Consider the following 24,277-nt stretch of genomic DNA (forward strand, 5'->3'; position numbering starts at 1 on the left):
TAAAAGGACACGTTCTACTCATGTAAAAGCACACTGATTCCCAGACCGTCTGCGGGCCGGATTTAGAAGGCGATATGGCCCCCGGGCCTTAGTTTGCCTACCCATGACATATGCTGTTACATCCACTACATCTTGGGTAAGGGAAAAAGCACTTTTGCTCATGAGAGGCTTAAATGCCCAACGGAGATGATGGGTAACATTCAAGGATTTATTTTATTTTTCACGTGTTTCACTGCTCTCCCAGCTGCATAAAAAGACCATTAAATTGTTTTTTTTAATGAATATTATAATGTAGACATATCCCTATCAGACATAGTAAACCACATTTTATCACTCCCCTTCAGCAATTAAAAACCTCAGCACAAGCCCAATCAAAACAAATTATCGGTTGCTGCCAGTCTAGACAATATGCGTGATTGAGGCTGCATGCCATCAAAAGCTTTCCGAAATAATAAAAAAGGAACATTGTACTTGCTACCAAGCGCTTACAAAGTATCAGCTCTGGGGGCGGAAGGTCTCCCAGGAAGGAAAGACGGAGCGATAACACGCCTCCTTATCATTTGTATGGGCATGTGGACAAATTCCACTTTTCGTGACGAACAACATTTGCCTATGAAGTACGACGTCCTGTGGGAGGGACAGATTAAAAGTCCAGCTTTGCATACACACACACAGAGGGCAATGGAATACTGGAAACTTTCCAAATTTGCAACTAGTGGAATTGGAAACAACAAGCTGATTAAAACACTCAAATAATTACTGCGCGCTCCCCCCGCCCCCGGAGCAAAAGTTGGAGGAGCGAAAGGGGATTAACTGACTGAGGCGACATAACCAGCCCTCGGGATCTGCCAGCGCCTGGGTTGGATTTCCTCGCCCTCCTTGCTACTCCGCAGCCGCCGCCGCGCGCGGCCCCTTGGAGTCTCCCAAAGTCGCCTAACCGAAACCTCGGCAGCCTTAGCGCTCTGCTTTCCCAATGGGTCCGGAGCAGTCCCGAAAGAGCGCCGGATGGCAGCGCACGATGGATGTTCCGCGCCCACCAGAGGAGGCGCGGCGCGCTTCCCCGCCCTTTCCAAACACATAAACAACAAGGCTGGTTGGGATGGGAACGAGCTCGAGATGGAGATTCGTTCCCAACCTCGGTCTCTGCCTATCTAGGTCGCCTAGACAGCAAACAGAAAACACGTTCCTGGAGGTGAAGCAGAAGCTTTGGGGGTTCGATGCCACCCAGGATGTGGGTTGGACTGGATGACCCTCGGGGTCCCTTCCAGGCCAGCTCTAAACTTCTGTGATTATAACACTGCAGGAGGAAGAGGAAGACTGGCTATATATATATATATAAAAGAGAACTGTGCTCATCCTTGCGACACGTTTCCTTTATTTCGACATTTGCGTTTCGAGTTGGACTGGAACAGCCCGGCGCCTCCGGGCCAGCCAGGGAAGGCCCAGAGGGCTCCTCCCGCCGTTCCCGTCCCGTATTTCCCCCGTTACAGAAACAGGGGAGGGCAAAGGTTCGCGACAAAGTTCTCCAGCGCGCCCGTGGGACGCCGTAAGGGCTCCGTCCCAGCTCGGTAAGGAGCCTCCGGGTGGGGAGAAGGAACGGTGAGGAAAAGGGGTCACGCTGCGGCTGTTTTGGTTTCTCTTGGGCTGAGCGGGCGGCAGCGTCGCTCTTCCACGCTCAGGAGGAAGGAGGTCCCGGGCGCGGCGGCGGCGCCCCCCCTCCTCCTCCGACCACGTCATGGGGTCCTCTCCTTCGCGGGAGCAACAGTTCCCGCGCTGCACTCCGTCTCCCACAGACACGCTCGCTCGCGCCCGGGTGGGAGGGGGAGGGCAGCGAGGAGAAGGAAAACTGCGCGGCGGCGGCTCTGGGTGCGCGGCCACTAAGCCAGAGGCAAACATCTGCCTGACTTCACAGCAGCCGCTGGCACCGCCGGGACAGACAGGGCCGGTGCGCTCTCGTAAGTGGCGCGTTCGCTGCTCAGGAGGGAAAGAAACTTTTAGACGTCGCCGTTGTTTGCCCGCCTTTCTTGCCTTGCTGTGAGGCAGCGGGAGCCGCGAGTGCCCTGAGGAAGCCGCTCGGAGTGCGGGGCGGCGGCACTGAGGGAAGGGCGGAGGGAGGAACTGGAACTGTTTGCCTCCAGAAGGAAGCGGCAAAGGGCGGGCGCGGTTGGCTTTGGGGCTCCGGAGAAGGCGCAGCCTCTCAGCCCCTTCATTCCTCCCGCGGCAGAGCTCGGCGCCGCCAACTTGTGCAGGGACGACGCCCGGGAAGCCCCATGTCCTCTGGACAAACAGGCACGTACAGGAGGAGGGCGACTTCCGAGTAATTTCTGCCAAGTGCCTGTGGAGTTGATCGCGCGTGCCTGCCGTTCGCTTCCCCCGCTGGCTAACAACAACCCCGCGTGGAGTTGAGGCGGAGCTCTGGCAAAGAAAGCAAGGGCCGGCCGGCTAGCCCCTCCCTGAGATCTCGCTCGGATGGTTGCTTACATTCCTTCCCCTCTCAGTTGGGCACGCGAGCCTCAGTTCTTGCAGAGGAGCGAGCAGACAGGTAAGGCTGGGGCGCTTCACGTGACCGCAGGAGATGCTGCTTTCCCTTCCAGAAGCTTGCACAAGTTTCGCGTCCCTCCCATCTTGCATTGTGCAAGCATCCGGCTAGCATCGAACTGAAACTTCGGCGTCCTGGGAGGGCCAGACCCGAGAGGTTGCTTGGAGTAGAGTCATCCTCTGTGGGATGAAGGGAAGCTTGCTGCCTTTCAATGGCCAGAGGCCCTTGCGTTTATTGACCAAGTGATGGACAGACAATCAACAGGTGCAGTTCCTACTGTATATTTGTGCTTAGAGAAAGAAAAGAACTCCAGTTCTTGCTGATTCTTTATTGGTCTCTCCTGCGGTTGCTAAAGGTGCAAGTCCTCAATCTTTATAAAGAGTCAATCTCTTAAATTTTAAGGGGTCACTCAAGGGAGTTCCACTTGGCACTTTGGGTGGGGGTGGGGGGTACTGAACTCAAGTGTGCACTGCTTCAAGCTTTCCAGCACCTGAGCGCGGTCACACGAATCCTCTGCCCACCTGTTTAAGGATTGTGTTGACAAATTGCAGACCATGTGCTACTAAGATGGCAACTTTGCATTTATTGTGCATGCAGTAACAGACAATAAGAAGACAGGTCTCTGCCCCAAGGAATTCACAGTCTAAAATTTCACCTAGGGGGAAAACCTAGAGAATTGGCTTACAGCTTCTTACAGCTAAAATAGTGTTGATGTGTGTCTTTGGAGACTGTGAGCAATTTTCTCAATGGAAAAGGTAACCACTCAAATCCTGCCAAAGGTGCTCCATAAAGAGAACAAAACCCAGAGGGCTAATACTGCATAGCACAGTGGACGAGAGCACTCCAGTAACAATGAATTCCCGATTTTTGTTTATCCGCCCCCCACCCCCAAAAAAACCCCTGTGAAAGTTCTGCACTAGATCCGGTCACAAACTAGAGGTTTTGTGCTTCCACCATAAGGTGCTGGGATGGGGTCAGGATCTCCCTGGTTCAAGTCTATAATCTCAGCCCATGAGCTCACTAGATTGTTTCTCAGACTCAGCCCCCTCCCCAAATTATGGTGATCGTATTGCAGGATTGATGTATGGATTACTGAGATAATGTACGTCAAGTCTTCTGAAGAAGCTAAATATTGTTACTGTTATTTAAAATGTCATAAACAGAGGTGTCACCAAATTAAATAACCTTCCAGCACATATATACAGGGGAAGCCCACCCTTTATGCATGTTCAATATGTGTGCGACCGCACATACATGCATTGCGCCAAACTCGGAAGTGACCCAAAAAGGTCACAAAAACATGACAAAAGGGATTGTGTTTCAAATATATTTCACTTAAACTTAATCTGTTGCCTGATTAATTTGGGGACATCTTTTTTGTTTAGTTTTTAAGTTGATGAATTGATCAGTTCAACTTCACAGTCTGAAAAAATAGTGAGGATTTTTGTTTATGGCTCATAGAAGATGATGGCCCATTTCATATGTTATGATCCATATGTTCAAAGAGCACATGTGGAAGGGCAGGTTCTGGCTGTTATCTACACCTGTTAACTGAATGTGTGAACAGGACTTCCACACATGCTGCTTTATGTACAATGAGCCTGTTCTGGAATTCAGTGAAAACACAAATGGGGAGCGAGTAGAAACTGCTGTCACTTCTACCCCTTCCCATCCATTGGTGCATTAATTACGGTACATATGAAAAGACTATTGTGTCTAAGTCTGTAATCCTATAATCATGTGCACACTGGCCAGGAAGAAAACCTATTTCCACTGAGTGGGTCACGTTTCTAAGTACATATCTGCATTTTCCAGTTTTATAAATTTCATGATTTTTGACCTCTTGATCCAAGTAGCAGTTGCCTGCCCCACGGCAGTAGTTTGTTGTTGTTTTTAGTAGAGGAGTTCTGGAGTTCTGAAGGCAAAGTCCTCCTTGTCGTAAGATAATCAAAGGCACAGGGTAATGACGTTTCTTGTTGAAAGAGCTTGACCCCTGGGCTTTATGTGTAGTGTATTGTGAGTAAAGTAATGTTCAGGGGAACTAAATAAAGAAAAGAAAAAAGGTATGCCTAGCTGTTGAGAAAAGGCAGCTGTTGTGTCATCTTTTTAAAAGCTTTTTCTGAACAAGTGGAAGATGTTGTAGACAAGTTGCACAATGGAGTTGAATTAAAAGCCTCCTAATTGTGCAAATGAATTAGGAAAAAGCCAGAAAAAAATGCTTAGATAAATGGTGAGATTATGGTCTTGCAGGCTTTTAGTGTGAGATTTATAAGACATGTTGGAAAGAACAAAAGTGTGCCTTGGTGGAGGATAGGCATATGGACTAGTTACTTAGCTGCAATCCTATGAATATTTAAGTGGGAGAAACCCCCCACTGAGCACAGCAGGGCTTACTTCTGAGTAAACACAGTTAGAGTTATGCTAGAGAGGTCCTTCTGACATCAAAGTTCTGTAATTCTCAAATACAACAGCAAAAGAAACAGCAGCATGCCATCAGGCAGGGTGCTACACAGAATTGCAGTAAATATTGTCCCTTGCCTAAAAGCACTAACATAGAATATTACCATTGCAAGAGTTAGATTTTGGTAGGTAACTGTGTTGGACTGACACAGTTGAAATATATATTTTTTAAAAAAATTCCAGTAGCACCTTAGAGACCAACTAAGTTTGTTCTTGGTATGCACGCAAAAGCTTATACCAAGAACAAACAAAGTTGGTCTCTACATTGCAAGAGTTCGTTATTTAGGTTTGTTCACAGTGAGACTTTGCTGTAATGGACAGCACTCCCCCTCTCACACTACCCAGTACAGTCCCCTCTTTTCTCCCAAAAGCTGCCCACAAGGGTTGGGGAACCCTTTGGAACAGTATATGAGGTATTGTGCAGAGGAAAGCAGTAGGTAGGCGGAGTGGGTGGATTGGCAACAAAAAATGGATGCCCTGCCCTGCTTCACACAAACACAAGCACTTTCCACTACTCCACCACCAACAATGGATCACACAGACTAGGCTTTGCAATTTCCTGTAAAATGACTCTGGTTTATGTCATTCTCCAGTGCTTGCAAGTTATTACCCAAGTGGCATTTTTAACTTGGTGTGGTTAAATGGATTGAATTTTAGACTTGGGAACCATGGACTCATTAGGTAGTCATTACCTTGACAGCTTCAGATTCCCACCTACGATTTTGCTAAGTTGAGAGCATGGACAAGTCAACAACTGCAATGTGCTTTTGGATATCAAGAGTACTTTGCAACATAAATGATTTGGCATTGAAATATTTTTCCTATCTGGAACTTAAAGTTAACTTTTCTGATGAACGGTCCCTATAATAAAAGGGCACGGGTGGCGTTGTGTTTTTTAACGCACCATGAACTGAACATCCAAGACTGTCACCTAAGTCTAATTAATTACTGCTGTTAACCATAATTGATTCAATTAATCACTTCCTGGCTTTTGAAACTTCAGAATTTTAATTGTAACTTGTCACTTGGAAAAGACACATGCAATCTGTGTTAGAATAATTTTCACACAGATAAAAATTCATATACACCACCAGCTTTACTTTGCCACTAGAAGATGAACCATGGAATTAAAGAACAACAATCCTGCACTGTAAAGGTAAAGGTAAAGGTACCCCTGCCCGAATGGGCCAGTCTTGACAGACTCTGGGGTTTGTGCGCCCATCTCACATCTATAGGCCGGGGGCCAGCGCTGTCCGAAGACACTTCCGGGTCACGTGGCCAGCGTGACAACGCTGCTCTGGCGAGCCAGAGCCGCACACGGAACGCCGTTTACCTTCCCGCTGGTAAGCGGTACCTATTTATCTACTTGCCCCCAGGGGTGCTTTCGAACTGCTAGGTGGGCAGGCGCTGGGACCGAGCAACGGGAGCGCACCCCGCCGCGGGGATTCGAACCGCCGACCTTTCGATCGGCAAGCCCTAGGCGCTGAGGCTTTAGCCCACAGCGCCACCCGCGTATATCACTAGTATTTCACTAGTATTTCAGTGACTTCAGCTGAGTAACTGTGAATTATAAACCTTTGCTTTGCTCCCATTCTTTCATTTTCAAGTGACTCCACTACATGAAGCTGCTTCACTGGTCTGTCGCTAGTCCAGCAATATCTGTTTGTAACTGAATCTCCAGGGTCTATCTCAGCTCAGAAGCCTGACATCTTTTTAACAGGAATTGCCAGGGATTTAACATGGATCCTTGTGCATTCAAAGCATGTCCTACCACTGAGCTGTGGATTGCTTCTTAATGCCCCTATAGCTGTGCTTTTAATAGCAGCTTAATGTGCACACATTAGCAGGTGATAAAGTTTCTCCATGTTGTTAAAAAGCTTTGCCTGATGATTTTGCACATCAAACACAAGAGCAGATTAGGTTGTTTTTCTTCTGCTGCTCAATTCCTAGCTATGAACAAAAGTAGAAAAAGATTTCAGTTCATTTGTGGTAAGTGGTAAGATGTAGCTGGATACTTCTTGTATGATAATTTGAACTTTAAGTAAATCTTAATTACTGTAAACCTCATCTTAAAAAAGAACTGCTATTATAGCCCATAACTAGGTGCTAATTACATTTTTGCTGTTGTCTGCTAACATCCCTGTGTTCTGACCTGCAGCACTGACACACTCAGTTTCCATTGCCAAATCTTTTTTTTTCAAAGTAAGAATTGAGCTGAATAAAGTTGCACACAGTCTTTGTAAGCAAAGAACCTAAATTTGCAGGAAAGTCATATTTGTCATTTGCAGACCTTAACTGTATTCTTTGGCTTTGCACTATTTGAAATCTGTATGCTTAACAATCTAGGGTTGCAGTCCTGTACAGTGGTACCTCGGTTTACAAACTTAATCCGTTCCAGAAGTCTGTTCTTAAACTGAGGCGTCCTTTCCCTAATGAGCCCTCCCACTGCCGGTGCCCTTCCACTGTTCAGATTCTGTTCTTAGACCGAGGTAAAGTTCTCAAACCGGGACACTATTTCCGGTTTTGCAGGGTTTGTAAACTGAATTGTTCTTAAACCGGACTGTTCTTAAACCGATATAGCACTGTACATACTTCCCTAGGAGTAAGTCCATGTGACCTCAGTGGAACATACTTCTGGATAGACATGCATAGAACAGCACTGCCGGGATGGCATTAATGTAGTTACTACTTTTTGAGAACCAGAAGATTTCTCTGAAATAGTGGTGTGTGAATGGAGGAGGGGGAGTAACATAGTATTACACAGAGCTGTAGCTACAGGAGTGGGAGAGCTATCCGGGTTTTTTGCCCCGGTGAAGCCTCCAAAGGGGTGCCATTGAGGCTCCCAACTTGTGTGTGTGTGTATGGAAATGTGTGTGGTGTGTGTGCCAAACTGGGTCTTCGACCCGGGTGAAATAAAGCCTGATTTCGCCCCTGGTATTATGTCTCACATTGAACAGGAGGGCTTTTGAGAGTGAGGATAGAACCATGCATTGCAAGGGAAACAGGATTCCAAAAGTGGAGCAAGCAAGAGGTGGGTGCTTAATCCTTTCCCCATCTGCTGATTGTATGTTGTGAATGCTTGCCAAGCAATTTTTAATCTCCTGTTCTCAAGCTGGGATTCCTAAACTAGAGACAAACCTGACCGATGAGGGAGAAGTCAGCCAGTGGTGGGGGTTTTGCAGGTACAAGAGAGTACAGATTCACATCCACTCCAGACATTTAGAGCACAGTGACTTCCCGCAAAGAATCCTGCAGTTTGCTAAAGGTGTGTGGAACTGTAGCTCTGTGGGAAGTAAACTATGGTTCCTAATGTTCTTTGGGAAGCTTTGTGCTTTAAATGTATGGTATTAAGGGCAGTTCGAAAGCACATCAAAGTGCAAGTAGATAAATAGGTACCGCTCCGGTGGGAAGGTAAACGGCGTTTCCGTGCGCTGCTCTGGTTCGCCAGAAGTGGCTTAGTCATGCTGGCCACATGACCCGTCATAAAACTTTCATTCCATTCGCCGATGTTTCCACCAGTCCTCTCTTTGATCAGTAATTCATTTCCACACAGTTCTTGATCTCCTGCTTGTGATTAGTAATTTGCAACGATCCTTCTTTCTGGAGGGGAGGGTTATTAGTACTCACATAAGACAAAAAAAAGAAAAGTTTTTTCCTCCCCCCCTTTCCGTTTCACTCCAACATACCAGTCTTTTAATGATGATTCTTCACTTGATTTATTGTCCAGCCCGTTGCTCTGCTCACAGAGATCCCATTAATTAGCAGTCTTCACTCCCGATCTTCACTTGATGTATGTGCATTAGCTTCTTTCCAATTATATATTTCCAATTATGTATTTCGAGCTAATGCGAACCAGTGCGCGATTAGAGACAGCGTCAGGGAGAGCCGACTTCACCCGAGGGCTTCGTGCCAAGTGCCCACACCCCCTTCTTTCGAATCCGGGGGTGAATTATGGACACAGCCGGCAAGGCAGTCCCCCCCATTCCCTGGGGGGGGGCAAGGGAGGCTGCATACTCCCATATCAGCCTCTTAATTACCTCGTGTGGGTCAGAGAGATGTTATTGTCGGCCATCTTCCAATTCTCCCCCTGGTGGCCCCCCTCCCCTCCATCCCTTTAAAAAGTGCTGCAGAATTTTTCACTTCCTGTAAATTCTGAACCAAGCACAAGGGAAGCGTTATATAGAGTGTTGCTATGACTAGTAACCATAGCTTTGCCATCTATGATTTTTTATTTTAAAAAAATTCCTTTAAAGCCATCTATATAGTGGCCAAGGGACACAGGTGGCGCTGTGGGATAAACCACAGAGCCTAGGACTTGCCGATCAGAAGGTCGGCAGTTCGAATCCCTGCGATGGGGTGAGCTCCCGTTGCTCGGTCCCTGCTCCTGCCAACCTAGCAGTTCGAAAGCACAAAGTGCAAGTAGATAAATAGGTACCGCTCCAGTGGGAAGGTAAACGGCGTTTCTGTGCGCTGCTCTGGTTTGGCAGAAGCGGCTTAGTCATGCTGGCCACATGACCCGGAAGCTGTACGCCGGCTCCCTTGGCCAATAAAGCAAGATGAGCGCCGCAACCCCTGAGTCGGTCACGACTGGACCTAATGGTCAGGGGTCCCTTTACCTTTTATGAAGTGGTACAAGAGTCTAGGGACGCGGGTGGCGCTGTGGGTAAAACCTCAGCGCCTAGGACTTGCCGATTGCACGGTTGGCAGTTCGAATCCCCGCGGCGGGGTGCGCTCCCATCGTTTGGTCCCAGCGCCTGCCAACCTAGCAGTTCGAAAGCACCTCCGGGTGCAAGTAGATAAATAGGGACCGCTTACCAGCGGGAAGGTAAACGGCGTTCCGTGTGCTGCGCTGGCTCGCCAGATGCAGCTTGTCACGCTGGCCATGTGACCCGGAAGTGTCTGCGGACAGCGCTGGCTCCCGGCCTATAGAGTGAGATGAGCGCACAACCCTAGAGTCTGGCAAGACTGGCCCGAACGGGCAGGGGTACCTTTACCTTTACCTTTACAAGAGTGCTGTAAGCATGGGTGGAGAGCTAGATAAGGATATGAATATGCCCACAGGCTTCCTATTCCTTTTAATCACTCTGCCAAGATTCAGGCGTGCATTTAGGTGAGGGTGAGAGAAAAATGCAGTCTTCCATATGCCCTGTGATCAGTCTCTGTGCCCATCAGGGGATCAGGTCCTTTGTCAGTTTGTTTAATTTATAATTTGGGGAGAATTCTAAATATTAAAAACCTTCTTTCCTTCTGTTTGTAAACCGAGTGAACACGTAGGACCTTCAATAAAATGTTGCAGGGTGGCATCTTCAAATATCTGAAGGGCTGTCACATGGGAAGCAAGCAAGCTTGTTTCCTGATGGTCTAGGGGGTAGGACCCAAACTCATGTATTCAAATGAAAGGAGATTCCAACTAAACATTGGGAAGAACTTTATTATGGTAAGACCTGTTCGACAGTGGGAACGGACTGCCTCCTTCATTAGAGAAGTTTTTAAACAGATGTTGGATGGCCGTTTGTCAGGGATTCTTTAGCTGAGATTCCCGCATTGTAGGGGGTGGACTAGATGACCCTTGGGATCCCTTCCAACTCTCCAGTTCTCTGATTCAATGAATCCTCTTGCTTTGGGTTGCAGCCAGAGAGCCACACTGCCTTTCAGGATACTTCATTCCATTACCACCCCCCTCTGGTTTTCCACATCACAAAGAATCTGCCAGCATTCTGTGGCCATTAAGTATTCTTAGTCCTCATCAGGCTGATTTTGAGCCACTTCCCCAATTTTTAAAAATATTTTTGCAAATGTTAGGGTTTCTCAATAACCTCCCTTAAGTGTGCGGATGTTGCTATTTTGGCAACGTAAAAAAAAAAAAAGGCATTTGGAGAATAGAGTTCACAGTTCCTATATATGATTGGCTGTCTGAAGGAATTAAGGGATATGTTGCAGAAGAAAATTCTTAACTGTTAATTAGTTGATTATCTGAATGAAATTGCCCATTTGAAGGAATCAAGGGACAACTTAATCATTAATAATGGAAATGAACCAAGAGACTGTTGTAGTCATGGCAGTAATCTTTTCCTATAGTTAATTGAATATTGCAAATTGATTTATGATCATGAAGGTTTAATTAGATTTGAGTAGTGGAAACAAGAAAATAGATTCATATTTTTTCTCAAGGAGGCTGAAAACTGGAAAGCAAATGCAGGCAATGATGTAAATTATAGTTCTTAATTTAAAAGAAGTAAAGAAATTTTGCAACCAGGATGATATTTTTAAAATGTTTTAAAATACTTTTTGCTGATATTTTAAAATATTTCTTGTAAACTGCTTTATATTACAATCAAGTGGCATATAAAGTTTGTTGAAATAAAATAGCCACACAGCATGATTTCTTCCTGCTTTTCTTATACCCCCATAACTTACGATTTCTGTTACTCTTCTTATTTTTTTATTTTTTGTGTGTTTTCAGCACTAAACAAATAATAAACATTTTTAAAATAATAATAATAATGCAATGTTAAATTTAAAAGTTAAGATTTAATGTTAGCATGGTGTCAGCTTGTGCAAGTAACTGTGACAGAAGGAAACTTTAGTCTAAGACAAGCCAGATACTTTTTTTTTATTTGTCTAGGCAAGGGTGAAGAAAAAAATTCTAAAAGCTGTCTTATGCAACATAATCCATCATGCTCCTTGAAACACCAAAACAAAGATACTAATGATAGGCTGCCAGGTTGAAATTCCAGTGCGAGTCGCAGAGAAGTTGAAGTATCCCAAAAAATAGATGCTTGTTTCTAAAAGGCATAAATGTTATGTGGTATTGACCAAATGATGAGGAAGCAGTATTTTTCAAGGCTGCAGTGTGTACACACTATCCTAAGAGTAAGCTCCATTATACTCAGTGAGACTTATGAGTAGATGTGCGCAATTCAGAAAGTAGAAAACTGGATTGAATGAAAAGTTACAGTTGCTGGAAACTTCAGAAGTGTGTTCTATACTGTTATACAAAGCTAATGAAAACAGAGAACACTGAGGTATTGCCTAAAGCATTGCAGCACCACCCCAGGCATGTTTACTCAGAAGGAGTGACTCCCACTGAGTTCAGTTGGACTTACTCCCTGTTAAGTGTGTTTAGGGTTGCAGCCTTCTTGGCTGATAATTAGTTGGAGATTTTTCAATCCATAGTGTTCCCACAGTGGCTGACCATATGCTCATGGAAAGCCTGCAAGCTGGACATAAGAAAAGTTTGGATTTGATATCCTGCTTTATCACTACCTGATGGAGTCTCAAAGTGGCTAACATTCTCCTTTCCCTTCCTCCCCCACAACAAACACTCTGTGAGGTGAGTGGGGCTGAGAGACTTCAGAGAAGTGGGACTAGCCCAAGGTCACCCAGCAGCTGCATGTGGAGGAGCGGGGAATCGAACCTGGTTCACCAGATTACGAGACTACCGCTCCTAACCACTACACCACACTGGCAACAGCACTCTGCCCACATGCAATTCCCAGCAACTGGTATTCAAAGATGGCTTTGACTTCCATGAATTTGTCCAATCCCTTTTTAAATCATCCAAGTGGCTGGTTATCGCTGACCTACTGTGGGAGTGAGTTCCATAGTTTAGCTGCAGTGCATGAAGAAGTACTTTCTTTTATATATCCTGGATCTTCCAGTGTGGATGTCCACAATTTCTAGCGTTATGAAAAGGAGAAAAATTTTACCCACTTTCTTCATAATTTTCTAAATTTTTGTTATGTCACTTTTCCCTCACCTTTTCTCAAACTGAGAAGCCCCAACCCTGCAGCCTTTCCTCATAGGAGAGTTGCTCCATCTTATTATTTTGTTTGCCCTTTTCCAAACTCCTTCCAATTCCACAGGGCTGCTTTTTAGGGGCGCGGGTGGCGCTGTGGGTTAAACCACAGAGCCTAGAACTTGCCGATCAGAAGGTCACTGGTTCGAATCCCCGCAACGGGGTGAGCTCCCGTTGCTCGGTCCCTGCTCCTGCCAACCTAGCAGTTCGAAAGCACGTCAAAGTGCAAGTAGATAAATAGGTACCGCTCCAGCGGGAAGGTAAACAGTGTTTCCGTGTGCTGTTCTGGTTCGCCAGAAGCGGCTTAGTTATGCTGGCCACATGACCCAGAAGCCGTATGCCGGCTCCCTCGGCCAATAAAGCGAGATGAGAGCCGCAACCCCAGAGTCGGTCACAACTGGACCTAATGATCAGGGGTACCTTTACCTTTAACCAAAACTGTACACAGAACTCCAAATGTGGCCACACCATAGATTTGCATAATGCCATTATGATATTGACAGTTTTATTTTCAATTCCTTTCCTAATGATCCCTAGCATGGACTTCGCCTTTTTCACAGCTACCACACACTGGGTCAACATCTTCATCGGCTATCCAGTCTGACCTCAAGGTCTCGTTCCTGGTCAGTCATCGCCAGTTCAGACCCCATGAACATGTGACCTTAAGGTTTTTTGCCCCAACATGCATCACTTTACACCTGTTTACATTGAATTCCATTTGCCATTGTACTGCCCATTCACTCAATTTGGAGAGGTCCTTTTGAAGCTCTTTTTACCATCTCCTTTTGTTTTAATGACCCTGAACAATTTAGTATCATCAGCAAATCTGGTGACCTTGCTACTCACTCCTAACTCTTGATCGTTTATGAACAGGTTAAAGTTGCAGTGCCAATCCTTGAAGGACTCCACTCTCTCTATCTCTCCATTTGGAGAACTGTCCATTTGTTCTTATTCTCTGCTTCCTGCTACTTAACCAATAACTGATTCACAAAAGGACTTCTATTATTCCATGATGGCTAAGCTTACTCAGGAGTCTTTGATGAAGTTCCTTGTTGAAAGCTTTTTGAAAGTCGAAGCACACCTTGCCTCATCACAATCCGTGTGCTACTTCATGTAAAAACACAGAAATGTCTTTGTTGCACCATACAGTAAAATGTAGGCCAGAGCCATTGTCCACATGATGTATTTATGTATTTGAAGTCTAAAAGCTATTTCCCAAAGTAGAGTTCACAGTGGCATTCAAAATTCAGATTGTTATGTCAGTGCAGGAAACTATTTTAAGACATCTTAACCCCCTTTTTCTTTGACCTTGACAGAAAGAAGTGTTTTTCCTTCATACTTGCATAGAATGGCTGCATACCTGAAAAGAGAGAATGGTCTAGAGCAGAGCTGATACAAATATGGGAAAAAACTATTTGGATGTAACCCATCAGTTTACATGGTGACTGCAAAGTATCCTACCACCCAGCACAAAGGGAACAGGATACAGAGAGATACAAAAGGTAGGTCTACAAATGCGGTGGGTCTAAACTCTCTAGAATCCTCTTTGAAATTGAAGTTGGGATATACATCAGACAGCTTTCTGGGTCATGTGGCCAGAATGACTACACCACTTCTGGTGCAACGGGTCACTGTGACGAGTGCCCAGTACACACGAAACACTGTTTACCCTCCTGCCGCAGTGGTACCTATTTATCTACTTGAACTGGTATGCTTTTGAACTGCTAGGTTGGAAGAAGCTAGGACAGAGCAACAGAAGCTCACCCCGTCACATGGATTCGAACAAAAAATGCCCCGGCGCCAGGATAGCACCTGATGTTTCCACCATCTGGAGATGCATGCCTGGGGATCCTTGGATCTTGACTGTTGTCCCACACTAGCAACACATCCTATAGAATTCTCTCTGTTATATTTTATCTGCACAATCAGAATGAATTTCAAGAACCAAAAAGCTGTATTGAAAAATATGACTTTCAAGTCGTCTGGCCCAAAAATGGCAACTAAGCATTATGTTTTGGTGAGGTTAACCCTGGTTTAAGGAGCTATTTGGCACCTAGCTGAGTTTCTAACACTGCTTCTGTCTGCTGCATGTTGCTTTTCTTGAAATGAAACCAGCATGTCCAGACTCATGACAGCAGGAATAAACCTGTTTGGGGGTGACTCAGAGATGTTTGGAAACAACAGGAAGGCGAGCTAACAGGTTTGAATTTTGTTGGCCCATTGTGAGTAAACACGCAATTAGGAAGAAGAAGAAGAAGATGAAGAAGAGTTTGGATTTGATATCCCGCTTTATCACTACCCGAAGGAGTCTCAAAGCGGCTAACATTCTCCTTTTCCCTTCCTCCCCCACAACAAACACTCTGTGAGGTGAGTGGGGCTGAGAGACTTCAAAGAAGTGTGACTGGCCCAAGGTCACCCAGCAGCTGCATGTGGAGGAGCAGAGACGCGAACCCGGTTCCCCAGATTACGAGACTACCGCTCTTAACCACTACATTCACACTGGCTAGGAGAGGAAAGTAGCTATGTGGAGGCTTCTTGTTAACTGAAAGTTAGCTGTATAAGCAGAACCCCTTATAGTTCTGGTATATTGCCTTTACATGGAAGTTTCCTGTGTCCAGTGCTGCATTGGAAACTCCAGAATGCTTTCAGCCTGTGCAGTGAGCCATTCATGCAGGGAGGAAAGAGTGTATGACTCAATTTCCTTTGTTTTGTATAAATCCCAACAGGGAAAGGCCAAACTATAGGCTTCCTCAGCCCTCAGCCCTTGGTAAACTTGCATGACTACAGCACAAGCATATTAGTCATGCCCTTGAAATGAATAAAATTGGGTAGGCCAAGGAAGCAAAAGAACCATAATGGTAATAATGAAATTGGAAGATGACATGCTTAGCTCTAGAGTTGCGAGGCTTTCCTGTTAGTATTGTCAACCCCTGAGTGTCAGTGTTGAGACCTTGTAAGGGCTAAAAGTGATTTGTAGGCAACAGAATGTAAAAAGTGAGATAAGCCCAGTCCTAGCTTGAAACAAGGCCTTGTGTATGTACTGTATATATGCAGAAGCATCTCCAGGTAATTGGGTATCTCCGTAGACATGGAATAAACAAGACAAATTTATAATTTTTAGCAAGGATTTGATAATCCTTTAGCACTACTTCTCCTCTCCCGTATAAATTGCATTCTAAATGTGGCAGGGAGAAAAGACATGAAACTTTTTTTTTTTTTTGGCAGCATGACTGAAATCCATAAAACTGCTATAGACACAAGCAACATGAAATTTGCAGTAGATTTGCTTTAATCATTGTAGTCATTTCATGCTCTCCTTTTCCTCAAATAAGGACAAGTTAATTATTGCTCGTTTATATAAACAAGAGATGCATGAAGCCTTGTCTCTCTCTCACACACAGATAACCTGTACATTTGCACAAAATGTTTTGTGCTTCATTTGTGGGGGTGTGCAACTACAAGAAATCTTGCCTGGTACCAGTGGGGCTATTTAAAGATTTGTGACTCAGCTGAGGTGATAATTTGATTAAAATACTTTAATGTCACTTAGCACCTCTTGCCCAGAAAAGTATCTAAGGTGTAAATGCCTGTTTACATCATGCAGTGTGTTTCAAACTTACGTGAGAAACCAGATGAAATCCTTCAAAGAATGAGAGCCATCTTAAAGCCCAACCCTATGTAGGTCTACTCAAAGTAAGCCCTATTTTGTTCAGTGAGGATTACTTACAAGTAAATGTGCTTTCAGCACAACCCTACAAATGTCTCTCTAAGTAGACAAATTTCTACTTAGAATATGGTCTACTGTGCATGGTGGGGTTTACTCACAGGTAAATGAGAATACAGTGGTACCTCTGGTTGCGAACGGGATCCGTTCCGGAGGCCCGTTGGCAACATGCAAAGAACGCAACCCGCAGCGGCGCATCTGCACACGTGCGGGTTGCAATTCGCCGCTTCTGCGCATGCATGTGACATCATTTTGCACTTCTTCGCATGCGCGAGTGGCGAAACCTGGAAGTAACCCTTTCCGGTACTTCCGGGTCATCGCGGGACGTAACCTGAAAGAACGTAACATGAAGTGGACGTAACATGAGGTATGACTGTAGGATTGCATTCTTAGGCTTCAATCCTATTCTTCCTTACCTGGGAATAAGCTCTACTGAACACATTCATCTTCTGAGTTTATTCAACATGTAAGGTGGGCTAGTCCACCTTCCAAATCTCTTTCCTATTGACCTCCACAACTTTGCAATTGAGAAAAAGGTAAGAAGAGTCTTGCTCAATTAGGCCAAGAGTCCGTCTGGTCCATCATCCCGTTCTCACAATGGCTGACTTGATGCCTATGGGAAACCCATAAGCAGGACCTGAGTGCAACAGCCCCTTCCCTTCTTCTAATTCCCAGCACATGGCATTCAGAGGCACACTGCCTCTTGACAGTCAAGGTAGAACATAGTCATTGTGGCTAGTAGTCTTATTTTCCATGAATTTGCTTTATCCTTCTATGGATCCATCCAAGTTGGTGGCCATCAGTACATCTTGTGGTAGCAAATTCCATAGTTTAACTATGTGATTTCCTTTTGTCTGCCCTGAATCTACCAACGTTCATCTCTATCCACATGCATAATCACACCAAAGGAGAGGCAAGTGACATATTCTAGTCAGGCAAAAACACTTGGGGTCAAGTGAGGGGGAGAGTCCAAAAGGCCAGACAGAGGGGTCTAGAGGGCCATATTTGCCTCCAGCCTGCACACCTGAAGTTCCTCACTCCTATACTAAACACAGAAGGTTCTGATGCAAACCAGAAAACTAGTGCCTCTCATTTTGAAAGGCCAAATGCTAAGTATCCCTAGGATCAAGAAGAGCGTAGACCCTCATTCTGTGGCTGATTGGAGATTGTGAGTTTGGAGTTAGCATGAGCTCATGCATCACATAAAACCTTTTGAGAAATTGCAGCTGAATCATTATGGTTTTCCAGTACATCAGGGTTTCTGAAGATGGTGCTGTGTTTAGAATATTTTGCCTTGTAGTTAAAACTCAGCCTTCTGGGGTTTAGGAAACGAGGTGGCCTGCTAGTCCACATGATATTAGCTACAAGCAAATATATGGCTATATCCAACACTTATTCTGGAGCTATTCAGAAATTATGTTGGTTCACCGTTTATGTATTCATCAGTCTGTTTGAGGGCAAAGCTCTCAATTTGTAATGGGTTTTGCATAATAAAGACTGTACAATGCACCCACTGTACAGTATTTGCTGAACAAGGCATAGTCTTGCCAATCTCTGTGCATGTGTATCCTCTGCTGACGGTGTGTTTCTGAACTGTCTCTTTCAACAAATCTGTGAGGAGCTAACCCAGCTGCCTGGTGCTTCCCTTGCTGCTGACTGCATGCCCAGGCACTTGATGTGAGAGGATTCCTTCTCACAAGAAAAGGAATTCTTGAGGCTTCAGCCTTTATGCATAGTTCCATTTAAAAGCAGAGGGTTTGGCATCCTCAGTATGTTTCATCTAACAATAAATGTTTCCCGGCAATGTTGCTGCTAAAAGCAATATATTTGGCTGTGGATCACTTCATGCCTTTGTTTTCTTGTTTACAGTAACAAAATTACTGAGTTTTAGGAACACCCAGTGTTGTGTTGTCCCCCACCCCACAAACACTTCATGAAGTTGAAATATTGGCACAATTTTGTTTTATTTATTTATTGAATTTATATATCGCACTATACCCGCAGGTATAGCATTCATCTGTTGCCCCACATGGCTGTTTTTACAAAACATTTATCTGTTAACGCTGCGATGTCCTTCAGCAACAAATAGCCCTGAATTTATAGAAAAATAATATATGGGATACAGCAATTTCTGAGCATCTCACCAGACACAGAAGGGCTATTAAAGGCATAATGAATAGAGACAGCTTCCAAGAAACATGGACCCATTTCTTTAACTATGATAATGTCAAAAATCAAAACCTTCTTATACCAACTGCTCAGTTTTCTAAGTGGACAGGTTACATTAAGTAATATGTTTGATGTTGAACGTGTAAGTGTATGTCTAGAGACAATGGATAAAACAAAAACCAGCAGATGTGCTGCTGGATAAGTGTTTAATGGTTCTTGTATTTGTTTAAAAAAACAACCAAAAATTGTTTTTAAAATATGCACGTTGGCACATAAAAAGGAAAAGTCTTATTATGAAGGAAATGGAGAAGAAAAGTAAACCCAGATCAAACCTGTACAAAAGTACAGTATGTTAAAAATAGCAGAGTTTTAAAATACTGCAATGGAGGGAAAAATCAACAACTGTAATCTTCACTAATCAATTTATATAGCAGGGGTAGCCAATGTGGTCCCCCCCCCCGATGTTTTAGACAACCACCAGCCCCAGTCAGCATGGCCAATGTTCAATGATAAGTTGTAGCAGGAGAATGGTACTGGCTTTTCCACCAGGGATGGAGAACCTGTAGCCTTCCAGGAACTGTTGGATTCCAACTCCCATCAGCCCCAGCCATCATGGTCAGCAGTGATGGGATTGTGGGGGCCATCCCTGATATATCCACAAAAAGTAACGGTAGACGTGTTGGCCATTAAAAGCATCTCCAGATGCAGTGTGGGAGGTGGCAGATGTTCCTGTGAGGTGCTGTGCAGATTTCAGGTCGCCTCTTGTGAAAGAGAAATGCATTGTGGCCATTTTAGTTGGCCTACTAAGGGTATTGCGCTAATACGGATTTTGATTATTCGCCATTCTTCTTTGTGAAGAGCTGGCCTATTTTACCCATTTCTTTTGAAGTTTTATTCAATGCATCAGCAAAATCCTTTGTGCTACCTATATAGATGTTTCCCCAAACTGGTAAAATTTTGACTGTGACATTCAGCCTCCAGAGTACCAAATCTCATTCTCTTTCTTGCTTGTCCAGCAATAGCACCAGCATCACTGTTGACAGGGATCTCAGGAGGCTCCCTGTCAATTGTAACTTTGTTCTTTCATCACCGAGAAGGACAGGGCAGGGAGGAGCCACAGTGAGGGATGGAGTGTGGCTGTCCCTCATGCTTAGGACAGCCTAGTTTCTGCTTCAGTCTGTCAAATCAGTGGGCACTTCACTAGTTCAGCATAGTAGCCCCAGCAGATGTGGGTGGCGCTGTGGTCTAAACCACTGAGCCTCTTGGGCTTGCTGATTGGAAGGTTGGTGGTTCGAATCCCCGCAATGGAGTGAGCTCCCATTTCTCTGTCCCAACTCCTGCCAACCTAGCAGTTCGAAAGCATGCCAGTGCAAGTAGATAAAGAGGTACCACTGTGGTGGGAAGGTAAACGGTGTTTCCGTGCACTCCGGCTTTCATCACGGTGTTCTGTTGTGCCAGAAGTGGTTTAGCCATGCTGGCGACACAACCTGGAAAGCTGTCTGTGGACAAACGCTGGCTCCCTTGGCCTGAAAGCAGGATGAGCGCCGCAACCCCATAGTCGCCTTTGACTGGACTTAACTGTCCAGGGGTCCTTTACCTTTTTACCTTTTTAGTAACCCCAACAGTACTGTAATTATGACAGCTGATATTTCATTTCATTTACTGGTCAGGCCTGGGATTCAGGAAACAAAGTTTTGTGTAAAGTTAATGAATCATATTTAGTTAGTGATGGTTTGAGATGATCGTAAGGAACTATAGAACAGCCCATTAGAGCTGCAGTCTTGTCAGTGTTTGTCTCATATGTGAAAAGTATAGAATTGTCTTTAATTCCCTGGCTGTATCTTCTTTCTTTTCACAGGATGAAGAGACATAAATGCTCCTCTAATTATCCAACAAGACGGCATCTCTTGATCTTGTTTTTAACAGCGTGGCTGCTCTTGCTGCTGAAACTTCTCAGAGTTGAGCTGTTCCCTCACAAAAATATTTATTTTGTAGAACCTTTTTTAAGCACCTCATCATTTGTGAAAAACAAATACACATTTTCCCAAAAAGACACCCAGTATGAGATTAACTGTTCCTCCATATACAATCAGGATCCTGTGGAGATTGGGAAATCTTTAGAGATAAGGAGAAAATCTATTATCGATTTAGATGATGAAGATGTTGTAACAATGACTAGTAACTGTCAGCTGTACCGTGCAATTAGAGGATATCACCTAAAGCCCGTCTCTCTGGAAGAGGAAAAATTCCCATTAGCTTATTCTCTGGTTGTTCATAAAGATGCAATAATGGTTGAGAGGCTCATCCATGCAATATACAGCAGTCAAAATGTTTACTGTATCCATTATGACAAAAAGTCCTCTAGCACTTTTAAGAATGCTTTGGATAATCTGGCCAAATGTTTTCCCAATATTTTCATTGCGTCCAAATTGGAGGTGGTGGAATATGCCCATATTTCAAGGCTCCAGGCAGATTTGAATTGCTTATCTGATTTGCTTAAGTCCTCCATCCCATGGAAGTATGTAATCAATTTATGTGGCCAAGATTTTCCTCTGAGATCGAACTTCGAGCTGGTGTATGAATTTAAGAAGTTAAATGAAGGAAACATGCTGGAGACAACCAAACCGAGTAGCAGTAAAAAGGAACGATTTACCTATCACTACGAACTTCAGAAAATGCCTTATGACATGAAGATGCCTGTGAAAACCAATATCTCTAAGGACCCAGCACCCCACAATATAGAAGTTTTTGTAGGCAGTGCCTATTTTGTGTTATGTCGAGCTTTTGTACAGCATGTCCTAGAAAGTTCCATTGCTCAAGATTTTTTTGAATGGTCAAAGGACACTTATTCGCCCGATGAACATTTCTGGGCAACCCTTGTTCGTGTTCCTGGAGCACCTGGAGGGATTTCAAGGACAGCTCAGGATATCTCAGATCTTCAGAGCAAAACTCGTTTAGTAAAATGGAATTACCTTGAAGACCATCTCTATCCTCCTTGTACTGGTACACATCTCCGTAGTGTGTGCATCTATGCAGCTGCAGAATTGAGGTGGCTTATAAACTATGGGCACTGGTTTGCTAATAAATTCGACTCAAAAGTGGACCCAGTTTTAATAAAATGTTTGGCAGAAATGCTTGCAGACCAGCAGAAAGAATGGGTTGAGTTGTCTTCTGAAAAACTTTTTATGCACAGGACATTTACAGATGTCTCATAACAATATAGCATACCTATGGTTGGACGTCTGCCATTTTTTAAAATGTGGAATTGCTGGATCGAGCCATATCACTCCTTGGAATACCTCCTGAAAGCATCTCTCTGATCTGTCTCAGTGGAATTCTAGTACACTGCTAATACGTGCAATTAAATGCAAGGCTTGTTTAGATCCTTGGAGCAGAGGTAGGATCGTGGGAAGTGAGAGGCACTCTACAGCAATTCAATAGACCAAGAAGGGCCCTGGCTTAATCCGGTGGTTCTCAATACTTTTGAACTCGGCACCCCTTTACAAATTTACTCTGCTTTCTGCCACAGTGAAACCCAAACCGTTGACCAACACAAGATGGTTCTTGCATGTTGTCATATGTGTGCATGTTGCATACAAGGATCTATAGACAAGGAGTACCAATCCAAATCCAGCATTAGAAGAAAAAAAAAGAGGACAACTCTGACCACGCCTACTCCAAACTATGCGCAGGGACGTATAGGTGAAACAAAGCAACCGCTATTTCCAAATCAGGTTAGGATGGTGATGTACTGTAGAACAGTCACATCCACAAATTGAATGAAGCTCAGTCCCCTGCTAGGGCCATTCAACCCACCCAGGTCTTTGCTACTGACTGTAGGAACAAGCGTCACATCTTTCTCTTAAATTCACCCCCTCCAGGTGGAGAACACCTCATAGGTTGGTAAATGCTGGCTTAACCCATATAAGGCACTGTGTCAGATTCTGCTCATGATTATGCCTATACTGAGCCTTCATTATCTTTTACTTCGTGTGGTCATTTGACTATTCCTATGCAAAGTGATTGTAAAATGTTACCAAATCAATTGCCTCTTTGTTAAACTTCTGTGCCATGCCTTTGATAGATGATGTTATTATTTAAGCTGTTGTGTCCTTCGAAGCTGGCTGAGTAGCTTTGGAATAGTGTTTCTTGGTGCTCATGCTCCTTATGAGCATGCTATCTACAAGGTGGTCAAAAAAGATGCACACCACAGTACAGTGGTACCTCTGGTTATGAACTTAATTCGTTCCGGAGGTCCATTCTTAACCTGAGGTACCACTTTAGCTAATGGAGCCTCCCACTGCCGCCGCACAATTTCTGTTCTCATCCTGGGGCAAAGTTCTTAACCCAAGGTACTACTTCTGGGTTAGCGGAGTCTGTAACTCGAAATGTTTGTAACCCGAGGTGTTTGTAACCCGCGGTACCACTGTAAAATGTTTAAATCGTAGTCTAATGGTGAGGTTCTTGTGGTGAGCATCTCTTTGAGCCAACTTGTATATATATATCAGCATGCATCTTCCCTGTGCAATAATATTTCTTGCCCAGAACTTGTACAAGTGTTTTATTTCACGACATGATATATTTGTAACTGTTCAGGTATGGGGGATACAGGTATCTCTCTTCTAGCTTCTGCCACCATTGCTGGAAATCCAGCATGCAAGCTGCAGTTTGTCTTTTAAATGTAATTCCCTTACTAGCACTGTTACTGTTGCTGAGATTCTATGCGTGAGATAGCGTACCACTGTCATGGGCATCTGTTAAGACAGTGCATGGAAACATTGCTGATGACAAAATTCACTTCTTAGCCAAGCCTGTGAAAATCTTGTTAGGAGTTCTTAGGGTTTAGTTTATTTTTGCGTACTGTTTTTATACAGAGTGCTTATATAGTCAAAAGTTGCAAACAGGAGCAAGGATTCGTTCTCTCCTCCTTTAACTTTGTTTCTTTGAAAGATATACGCTCTCCTCTCAATTTTACCTGTCTCATCAAAGGATCCTCCCTCCATCAAAGTTACTTCTTTCTCCATTGTCTTCATTTAGGTTTCTTGGATAAACTTAATAGCTTTGTATTATGTTTCCTGTAATGTAGGTGCAGGATCTGGTCTAGAGAAAGCATAGCAATAAAGATTAAGTTACTCCCATTTTTAACAGCAATAATAATTATCTATAACAGGCATAGGCAAACTCGGCCCTCCAGATGTTTTGAGACTACAATTCCCATCATCCCCGACCACTGGTCCTGTTAGCTAGGAATGATGGGAGTTGTAGTCCCAAAACATCTGGAGGGCTGAGTTTGCCTATGCCTGATCTAGATTCTCCTACAAAAAACCCCTCTTGTTTTTCTTTAAAAATGAATGTTCACATAAATGTTTTGAAACCCCCACCCTATGATATAATATAGCACCAATATGAATAGTGACAGAAATAAAAAAATATGCATAAGACAATCAGGAAATGAAATCTACAGCACAGGGAATAAAATAAGTTGTCATACAAATAAATTATACCATTTATGGATCAATGGTAAATAAGGCTTGGTCTGGTGGACACTTCGAAAATAAGGCCTCCAAGAACCAGTGTATGTTGCAGA

General features: G+C 44.2%; 1 protein-coding gene across 6 annotated transcripts; it reads left to right on the top strand.

Moving 5' to 3' along the window:
• Nucleotides 1-1,293: 1,293 nt before the first annotated feature.
• Nucleotides 1,294-22,771, top strand: GCNT4 (glucosaminyl (N-acetyl) transferase 4). 6 transcript variants are annotated; one of them, XM_082191978.1, is made up of 3 exons: nucleotides 1,294-1,599; nucleotides 14,114-14,299; nucleotides 20,549-22,771. In XM_082191978.1, the coding sequence occupies exon 3, from the start codon at nucleotides 20,550-20,552 to the stop codon at nucleotides 21,903-21,905; it is 1,356 nt and encodes a 451-aa protein (XP_082048104.1). In that variant the 5' UTR covers nucleotides 1,294-1,599; nucleotides 14,114-14,299; nucleotide 20,549; the 3' UTR covers nucleotides 21,906-22,771. The 6 variants fall into 6 exon arrangements, with proteins under 6 accessions (XP_082048104.1, XP_082048103.1, XP_082048102.1 ...); XM_082191977.1 differs by having other exon boundaries at nucleotides 1,294-1,568; XM_082191976.1 differs by lacking the exon at nucleotides 1,294-1,599 and adding an exon at nucleotides 1,612-2,542.
• The last annotated feature ends 1,506 nt before the right edge of the window (nucleotides 22,772-24,277 follow it).

The sequence above is a fragment of the Podarcis vaucheri genome (genome assembly GCF_965113315.1).
Source record: "Podarcis vaucheri genome assembly, chromosome: 11".
In the NCBI taxonomy this organism is placed as follows: Eukaryota; Metazoa; Chordata; class Lepidosauria; order Squamata; family Lacertidae; genus Podarcis; species Podarcis vaucheri.

Bases quoted from the DNA above. Each gene is read 5' to 3' on its own strand.
- GCNT4 (XM_082191978.1), top strand. From the start codon at position 20,550: ATGAAGAGACATAAATGCTCCTCTAATTATCCAACAAGACGGCATCTC.